Source organism: Pinus tabuliformis, chromosome 9 (genome assembly GCF_031772625.1).
Source record: "Pinus tabuliformis cultivar Carrire ecotype Pingquan chromosome 9, CPIR1, whole genome shotgun sequence".
Taxonomy (NCBI): Eukaryota; Viridiplantae; Streptophyta; class Pinopsida; order Pinales; family Pinaceae; genus Pinus; species Pinus tabuliformis.
Window position 1 is genome coordinate 1297877278 of NC_142307.1, and position 11879 is coordinate 1297889156.

The 11879-nt window shown below is 33.9% G+C and overlaps 2 protein-coding genes across 2 annotated transcripts; one reads left to right on the forward strand and one right to left on the reverse strand.

Annotated features, from left to right (window-relative positions):
• Positions 1-8162: 8162 nt before the first annotated feature.
• On the forward strand, positions 8163-9250 carry LOC149153310 (putative protein phosphatase 2C 44). Its single transcript, XM_089443781.1, has 3 exons — positions 8163-8391; positions 8576-8712; positions 9200-9250. The coding sequence occupies exons 1-3, from the start codon at positions 8163-8165 to the stop codon at positions 9248-9250; spliced, it is 417 nt and encodes a 138-aa protein (XP_089299907.1).
• A 160-nt stretch (positions 9251-9410) lies between these two features.
• On the reverse strand, positions 9411-11876 carry LOC149153311 (origin of replication complex subunit 5-like; the record flags this gene model as incomplete). The annotated part of the gene is made up of 5 exons (XM_089439876.1): positions 9411-9458; positions 9605-9914; positions 10178-10579; positions 11004-11394; positions 11444-11876. Coding segments are annotated over 5 exons (1584 nt in total), but the record flags the coding sequence as incomplete, so codon positions are not given.
• Between the last annotated feature and the right edge of the window lie 3 nt (positions 11877-11879).

Here is an 11879-nt window from a genome sequence, read left to right on the forward strand (position 1 = left end):
GCAAGCCAGCACCGACTCCTTTTCTGTCTGGGGTCCGCCTTGAGGATGGAGGTGACACTCCATTAGTTGACAGCACTCTCTACCGACAGCTAGTGGGGAGCTTATTGTACCTCACCCACTCCAGACCAGATCTCTCATATGCAGTAGGGGCAGTTTCTAGATACATGCAGGAGCCGCATGAGCTACACTGGAATGCTGCCAAGCGCATCCTCCGATATGTGCAGGGCACCATCACCTTCGGGATTCACTATGCAGCAGGCACTGCATTGAATCTCCTTGGCTTCACAGATTCTGATTGGGCGGGAGACAGCATTGATCGCAAGTCCACCTCCGGATATTCACTCAGTCTAGGATCTGGCCCTATCTGTTGGTCGAGCAAGAAGCAGGCTGCTATTGCTCTCTCTTCAGCTGAGGCTGAGTACCGAGGAGTAGTCAACATCACCATTCAGGCTCTGTGGCTACAACACTTCCTCACTGAGTTGGCCGTCCAGTTCCACCAGCCCATTGTCATCTGGTGTGACAACCAGAGCACTCTCAAATTTTGCAGGGATCCAGTACAGCGGCAGCGGACGAAGCACATAGAGATCCATATGCACTACATCAGAGACTTAGTACATGATCGGGTCATTGATTTGCAGTTCTGTCCTTCAGCAGAACAGACTGCAGACATCTTCACCAAGACATTCACTGAGCAGAAGTTTCGCTCTTTGCGTGATCGTCTTGGAGTGAAGGACATGATTGCTTAGCAACTGTATTTTTCTTCCTCTTTTCTTTTGATTACATTGTATTTTGAGGGGGGGGTTTTCCCACGAGGTTTTCCCTCTTTCCTCAATTTTAGTACAAGTTGCACTGTATTTTGGGTGACCTTTGGCCTTAGTTGCCAGGGCCCATTTTCTATTTTTCCCATAGTGGTGTTCAGGGGGGGTGTTGGAACTACTACACACCTACATGCAGACTCTTAGTTAGAGCATGGGACTGCATGCAAGATTCTTTTTGCATGTTGGAACTACTACACACCTACATGCGGACTCTTAGTTAGAGCATGGGATTGCATGCAAGATTCCTTTTGCATGATTTACTCCTTGATTTGCTCCTTCTTTAACTCTGCAACTGACTAGTTATCTCCGGAACTTGTTGTAGGTGTTGAGTCTTTTCATTGATCACCACTATAATGTATTACCTTGGGATCTTCACATAGTGATGCTATATCATAAGCATTGTAACATATTTTCGAATGAATCATTTTTTTCTTCTTTCGATTTTCTTTTAGTGTTTTTGCTCTGCAAAGCTGTGTGTTCAACCTTTACTAACTAGATTCATCTGTGCAAGTTTTCTAACACATTTATATATTTAACCAGCAATAAAAAAAATTATAAAAAGAGAAAGGCTTTTACATTTCACGCGTCTTTGTTAATTCACCATGAAGTAATCACTTTTTGCAAATCCAATAAAGGGGAGGCATTGAATGGAATGGTGGTATCAATCACAAGTCCACCCCGTAAAGACAACGGCCCACGAAACACATTGCGCGTTAAGATAATATGCACGCGTATTTGTAGCTGGGGAAGTCCAGCTGTCCATCAATTTTTTTATTATTTAATGGGTTGCCACGTATTTTAAATGGAAAATTAAATCCTCGCGTAATAGTGTATATATATATATATGATGTTGCTGCCTATTATATATATTTATTGATAATCAATAGTGTGTATATATATATACGATGATGATGCCTATTATATATATTTATTGATATCAAATTTAATTTATTAGATTATAATAAAAATAATGATTTAATTAGTTTGTTTTGAAATTGGGTTTAAATTGGAATTTATTTAAATAAATAATAATAATGGTATGTTTATTGATATGAAATTTGACTTATTAAATTACAATAAAAGTAATGGTTTAATTAGTTTGTTTTAGAATTTTATTTATGTAATTAGAAAATTATATATATATATATATATATATATATATTAAAATTATTATAAATTTTTTATAATAAAAAGTTAAAAGATTAGTATTATAATTAATTTTTTGAAATTATAATATAATGTGCGTGTGTAGGATATTGTAAAACAAAGTTATTTTTATTTCAATCTTTAATAAATTTGAATTTATATAAAACATTTTATGGCATATTATATTTTTGATAGATTTTAAGAGAATTTAAGTCATATTATAGCTGTGATAGATTTTAAAATAATTCTTTTAAGATTGTGTTTAAATTTAAATTTATTTACCTAAATAATGATGATGGTATGTTTATTGATATTAAATTTGATTTATTATTAGATTATAATAAAAGTAATGATTTAAATAGTTTGTTTTAAGATTGAGTTTAAATTTGAATTTATTTAAATAAAAAATGATGATGGTATGTTTATTGATATCAAATTTGATTTATTAGATTATAATAAAATTAACGATTTAATTAGTTTGTTTTAGAATTTTATTTGTGTAATTAGAAAGTTATATATATATATATATATATATATATATATATATAGCTAAAAGGTTAAGAGATTAGTATTATAATTAAATTTTTGAAATTATAATTTAATGTGAGTGTGTAGGATATTGTAAGAGAAAGTTATTTTTATTTCAATCTTCTTAGTGTAATAAATTTAAATTTATATAAAATATTTTATGGCATTTTATATTTTTGATGGATTTTAAGAGAATTTAAGTCATTATTATAACTGTGATAGATTTTTAAATTATTTTTTTAAGATTGTGTTTAAATTTGAATTCATTTAAATAAATAATGATGATGGCATGTTTATTGATATCAAATTTGATTTATTAGATTATAATAAAAGTAATGATTTAATTAGTTTGTTTTAAGATTGGGTTTAAATTTGAATTTATTTAAATAAATAATGATGATGGTATGTTTATTGATATCAAATTTGATTTATTAGATTATAATAAAATTAATGATTTAATTAGTTCGTTTTAGAATTTTATTTGTGTAGTTGGAAAGTTATAAAAAAAACATGTTTTTAAATTATTATATTTTTTATAAGTTAAAAGGTTAAGAGATTAGTATTATAATTAATTTTTTGAAATTATAATTTAATGTGAGTGTGTAGGATATTGTAAGAGAAAGTTATTTTTATTTCAATCTTCTTAGTGTGATAGATTTGACTAGTTCTTTTAATCATGAAGCTTTAGGAATTATTTAATGCACTGTTTTAATATGGAGTTTGTGAAAACTCATTTTTATTTTAGTAATATTATAAAATTTATGTTGGTCACCTCTTTATAATATCTTAATTTTCTTTTTATTCTAATTCTTGTTATGGAAATCACAAATTCTGTTTAAATTTAGATGAAATAGTATTTTTAATATTATCATTATTTTGTAAAGTGATCTCTTCCTTTATTCCCCAATGATTTAGTTAAGACTTTGCATCTTGAGTTGTAAGTGGTTTTGAATAGAGTTTGAAGCAATGTTAGGAAGCATCGTGTGCTCTGTGTTGTTTATATTGTTCTTGTATATTAATTACCTAGTCATTGTCATGCTATCAATGGGAGAAATACTTGCTTCAATGATGAGAATAGGATAGGGTGTATTACCTTTGACATTAAGATTATAAGTTATAAAACCTTTTTTTATGTGCCCTATCTTTCTCCACGATTCTCTAAGTACGCTACAGCCCCAAACTTCACAACCATATAAGATAACAATAAGAATAAGAGTCTCAATGAGAAGTTTATTCTTATTCCATAGCTAATAATCCACTAAGTACACTACGGCCCCAAACTTCACAACCATATAAGATAACAATAAGAATAAGAGTCTCAATGAGAAGTTTATTCTTATTCCATAGCTAATAATCCACTGGGATAAACTACTTCAAGTCCATAATAAACTTCCAACCCTTCATTTATCTTTTTGTCAATACTATAATTCCAATTAAACTTGTAATGAAAATTGGTTTCTAAATATTTCTATAAAATCACTCCCTCCAAATTATTGTCCTACTCAAAAAATTAATCTTAAACATTATGTTAAAAGTTTTTTCTAAAATAAATAATATAACACATGATATTAGTTTTATTATTGCTATACTCCCTTAAAATGATCTTGAGGCTAACAAGATTGTTTACGCTTAAAAATAACTCCTAAATATAATTTTGTCTTTAATTCTTTTTCCATAACTTTCTCATCATAATTCTTAACTAGCATTTGCACCTGATGTTGCAAAGGAAACGTCGTAAGGCATAGAGTGTGGAAGAATAGCGACATGTGAATGGGCATTGTTGAAAGCAAGGGTGGATGATAATGAGTTGCAATTGAAATTGTTAGTTATGTGTATGCTGAATATGGATATTTTGTAAATAATAGTGTGTAGAAGAATAGTGACATGTGAATGGACATTGTTGAAAGCAAGCGTGGATGATATTGAGTTACACTTGAAACTATTAGTTATGTGTGTTTTGAATAGGGATATTTTGTAAGTAATAGTAGTTTGTGGAAGAATAGCAACATGTGAATGGACATTCTTGAAAGCATGGGTGGATGATAATGAGTTATAGTTAATGCCAGGTAGAGGTTATCCATTATCCATGTAGTAATTGTTGTTTATGTGAACGTGTTTTTGTACATTATTTTAAGCTTTTTCAAATGGGCATCTTTGAAATTTTGGAAAAGAAATTGAATTGTTTGGCAAGTTTTGGCCTACTACTCATAAACATCAATCCGAAAAAGGGGTATGTGTTGTAGTATTTGTAAATGAGTAAACATTTAAAATTTGGTTTTATATGAAAAAAAGATTTAGTATGCATAATGAAACATTAAATCAAAACAATAATAATAAAACAATTTTGCATACCGTCATCTACAGATATTGTAAAGCAACTCTAGCCACATTTTGAATATTGCTATAGGGGCTTACGCTGTAAAGACTCCACATTCAAAACAAAATGGAAAGGTAGGATGAGAAACATATTGGATCATAAAGCAATAGAGAGTATAGTGGAAGCATGGGATCCTTATAATTATCGCTGGTCCTCCTTAAGCCTTACTAGGATTGGTGCCTTTTGGTGGCTTAGGCAAGAAGAGTGATTTTCTAGGTATCATTTTCATTTTGTTGCTCCTATGGGGCTTCTTAGATTCAGAATTTGAAGGGACCCAACATCGTAAAAGTGTTGTTTGGTGGCTTGGGCTTGTAACACATGAACTGGTACTTAGCCCCAAACAACTCGAGAGTGTACAAATTTCCGAGGACAAAGGATAAAAAGGAGTTACTATTAAAATTTAAAATTCCCGCTTAACAAACTCTACCTGGGATTCCTTGAAAATTTTAATTTACCAGCCTCCACATTTCATCAAAAGATAAGAGCCTTACTGTAAAATAAGGATTGAAACTGAAAAGTAATGAGCTGTTATCATTTTTTTCCATTCCACCAGTCACAAAACATTAAACATGTATGTACCAGTTCACTCTACATGATTCATGATTTATTGCAGAAATGGTAAAAAAACTCAATGCTTATTTCTTCTGATCTCAACAGAAATTTGCATTTTGAAATCTTATAAATCTATTAAAATAGTAACAATAGTACAAAATTATATCTTATTTTTGAGTGATCGGGAACTTTACGGCCCTAAAAGTTTTATTATGAGTAAAAGCTTATAATTTCATTGTCTTCTAACAGTTTTGTGTGAACGAACTCTAAATTTCTTGCACCATTCTGACTTGAAGTAAATGCACAGGTGGTATATTGTAGGGAGACAGAGTCAACCTGCAATTGTTTTGGAGAAACCTATAGAGCTTGTCAATCAGTAATCCTTCAAAAGGCCTAGCACTCTTATTAGTCTTCAATGTGATTTTTCCTAGAAGATACACAAACCTTGTATTCTTTGCCAATTCAATCTACTACAATTCCTCATCTAAGAGTAGTTACTTTCTTCCATTGTATTTCTGCTTGCATAACTTCTGTCATGTGAGGAGGAATGAGTTCCTCTAAGCTTGAGATAGTCTTTTATGCTTTCAAAAACCTGGTTGATAAATTCAGAGCCTTCAATGTTTGGGGCATCTTTGTAACCATATTGGGCTACACATTTATATTACACTGTACAAAACAATTATTCAAGTGACACCTTCCATTAATTCCATTTCAGCAAACAACAATCTCAGTTGTATACCATGAACCATGTCGTCAAAATTTTGAGGTTCAGGGTAAATAACCGAGATTGCTTTTGTTGAAACAGAACTGATGGGATGTGTCGCTCGAATAATTGTTTTGTACAGTTTAATTTCTTGATGTACATTTGGATTACGTGGTTCATGGTATGTAACTGAGATTGTCGTTGCTCAGATGGAATTGATAGCAGATGTCTCTTGAATACTTGTATTGTACAGTGTAATTTCTCGATGTACATTGGCCTCAAATATAGAAAAGAAAGTATAGACACTAAGTGCTCACTCCTAGATGAGGATCTAAATTGGTGAAAGTTAGTCTTGGCTATTTAGTATTGTTTTTATATTACAGTACCATTTCCTATTAACAGACGATAGAAGATAAGATAAGACTAGTTTTATTAATGGCAGTGGGTGACCAAAAGAGAGGTCAACAGGGCTCAAAAGTACACCAGTTACAACATACTGTGGAAGTGCCCATTACTTGTCATTAGGTATAGATGTAAAAAGTAGAGGAGGGAGAAGAAGCATCCACATCTATATCAATCACTCTGTAGCTACCGATGTGCTGCTTGATAATGTCACCTAGGGAGTGCCTGGGTAGTACCAATCTATAGTCTACATATTTAAATTAGTGCTGGAAAGGGGTTTAGCAAATTTCAGTCCTTTCATTAGTTGAGTAGGGTTTGATTCCCAACTTAAATCATAATCTAGAATGAGATTCTTGATTTTTCCCACAAAGAAACTCTCTAAATTAGCTAATTTGTAAGTCTATTTCAATTGTTACCAACCTATATCCTTTCTGAGCTGGATGATAGGTATCACGCCTCGTTACCAAATGCATATATTTTTTATTATCTTATTTTTGAGCCCTGGGGTTGGCTTGATTGGCCTTGGAGTTAGACATTAAACTTCTCAGAAATGGGATGCCACAAGTTCAACTCTTACGATTCCTTTGGGGTTATGCACTGTAATCAACGCTGATGGTCTACCTGGTTTACCATCTATGAATCATGGGGAATACTTGTAATCAATGCTGATGGTCTACTTGATTTACCATCTATGAATCATGGGGAATACTTGTAATCAATGCTGATGATCTACCTGGTTTAGCATCTATGAATCATAGGGAATACTTGGAAGGTCTCTGTGAATTTAACAACATCTATTTAAATTTTATAGTTGAGTGTATTATGACATGTATTGTTTTGCTATCACTAGTCAATCAAAATTTAAAATTATACATTAAATTGGAGTAGGTTCAAAGTTTCTTTCCATTTTCCAAATTGCATATGTTTATCTCAATTGCCTAACTTGATTGTAACTTGTGAAACAATTTCGTTTTCTCCTCTATTGGTTCTATTATGATGTTTCTACTTGCATTGACTTCATGGGTTAATTTCCTGTGTTTTATCTTTGGCATATGATATATATTGTTAATTGTAACAATGATTTGCATCTATGAACAAGATTTTTCTAGTTGTGATATATCGCCATGTCCATTTCTCAAACCTCAAAGGCGAAGATTCTCCAACATTTTACTTCTCACATATAATGAATTTCTTTTTTTTCCCCATCATATTTCTAGTTGAATATGTTTCATGCGTAAATCCACTATTTTTCAAATAGCTTAAACTGTTCATATATTTCCTATACTTATATGTTCTTGTGTCTCTTGCACCTATCCAAAGAAAAAGCGTCCAGTAGTAGCATCACGTCATGGCATAAAGCAATAGTGCTTCCTTATTGCAAAAATTGCATTTGCGACAAATCGTTATCATTTTTGATAATTTCCTTCATTTATATAAATATGATGGTTCTCAAATGACTCTTTAGAAAAAAAATTGTATATCAGATGAGATTTCTGACTCTGATGCACATCCAGTAAAATGCTTTTACAGTTGATCTGCCATTTGTTGTATTGGTTGTCACTTGCTATTTTCAAAGTTTCGTATGGTGTAAAATGCTAATTAAGTATTTTAATGCTGACAAGTATCTCTGATAATAATGGAGCCGAAGTTCTGGACAGACCCAGAAAGTGCCATCAAGAATGCATACAACCGGACTGATGGGAAAATTTTAGCAAAGGCAGCTGATTTAGGGCCCGGTGGCTCCACAGCAGTCACTGCTATTTTAGTTGATGGGAAAAAACTCTTTGTAGCAAATACAGGAGATTCTAGGGCTGTTATATGTAAAAACGGCACTGCTATTCAGCGGACTGTTGATCATGAGCCAAGTATTGAACACTAAAACATCGAGAAGGGTGGATTTGTGACACTCCTGACAGGTACCACTACAAATGCTGTGCAGAGATTAATTTTAATGAGAACATACTTAAATAATTTCTAGCTCAAGAGTAACATTTGAATGGTCACAGGGAGAAACTGTATAATTAATGGCGTTCTTTTTTGATATATTAGGAGATGTACCTCGAGTTAATGGTCAGCTTGCTATAGCTCATGTGTTTGGTGACGGGAGTCTGAAGCAACATTTAAGTTCAGAACCAGATGTGAGAGACACAGAATTTCTCATTTTGGCTAGTGATGGATTGTGGAAGGCAAGGCATTTTTTCCAATCATTGACTTATTTGCATAGTTACTGTTAGATGCATATTTTTTTTGGCAAACTCATCTCATGGGAGAAAGCATCTAGGAAATTTTTTGATTACTGTATTGTCATTAATTTTACTCGAATACTTCATCTGAAACGCCGTAAGGCATAAATTGAAGAACACAAATGTTGTTGTGGTTATTCAGTTTTACAAACTAAATATACTTAACAAAACTATTGTAACGAAGTCTAATTCATATATGTTCCCACAGATGAGGAGGTTGTATTGTAAGCCTGAATGCAATTACTCTGTTCCCACAGATGAGGAGGTTGTATTGTAAGCCTGAATGCAATTACTCTGCTGAAGAATAAAACTTAATTGTCTTGCCCCTGGATATTTTCTTGACATGTTGTCAGGGTTTTACCACATAAATCCTGTGTATTAATCTATATAATTTTGTGTGTGACTTTATTGTGAATAATCTAATTTGCAGACTCTGAACAACATACCTGAGCTATTCACAACTCCTGGGGTTATGAGGTGAAACAATTCATATCTTTTATAATTACGTGACCTCCTTGCCCCACAACATACAGCATTTAACAATCAATAATTGTATTTCTCCCACAAATTGAACTGATTTACTTCCTCTGTAGCAAGCGACTGAACAACACGTCTAGAAATGGTCATTGTCAAGGTCATTATCACCGATAGAGATATTTTGACAACGGAAATTTGACACTGCACGCAATCTACAATCACAAACAAATAAGAGATGGATTAAAAATAAAATTCCTATTTCCCACAGCCAAAGTGATGATCAAAGATTTTAGTCGATATTTTCAATACAGCATAACAACACTAAACATTGATAAATCATAAACAAAAAGAGGCATACCTTCATTGCAAGTTCCTGATCGATGTTGCAACGATATCTAGCAGCACCTTCTAGGGGACAGTTTGTTCCTTTATACAAAAGATTGATATTGCAAAGAGTTGAGAGCTGCATAAGAGCATCAACCATAGGCCCCAAACCATTTTCATCAGCTGCAGAGATATTGTCAGATTGTAGATTTTCCAATTCTTCATCTGCCACTACTGTGATGCATTGGAAGATTGCAAGCAGCCTCTCCAGAGGGAAACTCCTTGGACCTTTAAGGAACTTTTCTTGCTCCTCATGTTCCTTTCTCTCTGTGGATTTTACACTCCTATTCACAAACCAACAAAAGAGAGTATACAATAATTACTCCAAAGTGATGCTTGGGATTGCATAATTATATGGAGGAAACGTTAACTTCTTGCTGCCATGAAATGGGAAAGAGGGCATAGTATTCAGATGAGCTGGAACTTCTAGATAAAAGAAATCAGATCCTTCCTTATGTGAAATCAACTAAATTTATTTTTAAGAATCAGATGAAAAGAAAAACAAAAAAGGAGAAAAGCAAAGGATCAAAGGAACTAAAGTTCTTACTTTTTCCTTCGCTTACGATTATCTAATCCCCCAGACGAATCAAACAACGTGGCATCAAGAGTCGCAGGGTTCCTTGATGCAATGAAGGCAGAGATGAGCAAGTACTTGCCACAAACAGAAAGATGAAAATCTAGATCTTCATGTATTTCATCAAAACCTTGTCTTCTTGTCATGATTTTCCTTCTAACCTTGTCTCCAGAAGTAGGGACATTGAATATTTGGTTCAAGGCCGGTGCAATGTGTGGCTCAAGATAAGAAAACAGCCTCCGCTTTCCGTTTTCATCGGGAACCACAGCTTCTTTGCTAATTGGTTCACAGTATTTTTGAAACAAAGGTTCCAATGCTGTAGAGAGTTCTGTAACTCGCCTGCAAGCTCTACTGAAGGGCTTCAAAATAGCATTGTTCAATATCAGAAACAAAAAGAAAACAAGTTTAAATCAAGCAGCCACATATTTCATTGAAACTTTTAAAAACTTCGAAAGCCCCTTAACTTGAACAGCAAAGAGAACCATGGCACGGTTTGGACACCTGAGATCAGAGAAGCCCAACTTTCTTGCTGCTGGGTGGATCTTCCCATACAAAATAAGCAAGTGTATAGTGTGCAGAAGAGACAGAAATTTCAGCAAACCAAACTAATAACTTCATTGATAGGAGCCAATCAACAAGATTTACACATTGCGACATAATCCTATGGATGCAGAGAAATAGTAGAGACATGAACCCAAATTTGCCTCGTGTTTTTCTAATAAGATTTGAGCATTATTGTTTCATTAACAGAAATCTATAAGCATATTTGAAGAAAAAGGTAGGCACAGGTACTTACTTGAGAAATGAGGCATACAGCTCAGTATTAGGCTGCCCTTTGAAAAGGATTTGATACGACTCATCATCAGTATAGTCCCGAAAGTAGACTGTCAATGGCTCCAAAGCACCAGTATGGGAATAGAAGGAATCTGGAGTGATATTGCTGATAAAAATCAAACCCAAATTGGGCATTCTTGTCAAATCAGATAGCTTGAACAATGCCGACATTAGGTTGAAACCATTGTTCCACACATCCAGAAGTTCAATATTGTCAAATATCAAGTCCACCACCTCTGGAAAATCCAATCTCTTGACTTCTTTACTAAAAGAATCATTGTCCCTCTTCCCTTTGTCTTTCTGCGAAGGATCATCGCAACCAGAAGCCTGAAGCCCCCTTCCTATATTTTTTTTGGAGGAATCCTTAAGCCCCTTTTATGGACCTTTTTTGGGTATTCTTGCGAGGGGAGCCCTTAAACCCTGATTCCTGAAACTCTTTCTCTGGACTTATTTGGGTATCCTCGTGGGGAGATCCCTTAAACACTGATTCCTTCAGCCCTTTATCTGGGATTTTTTGGGAATCCCTGGGAGGAGAGCCCGTAAACCCTGGTTCCCCATCTTTCCAAGATTCTATAGACCCACCTACCAATTTCTTTTCATATTTTTTCTCAATGGCCTGAATACAGGCTTCTTTCAAATACACAACAAAATCTGCAATTTTCTCGTAGCGCTTCGCACTGCTATAGTTATTAGCTTTCATTCTTCTGTGGGATATCAGCTGGTTCATAATGGATTCAAACAGCAGACGAGGGCTAAAACAAGATCTACAGCTCGCATAAGCAAAAGGGCGGTTCAAACGCTTAAATATATCTAAAACTACACTGGTTTTGCCAGTGGAAGG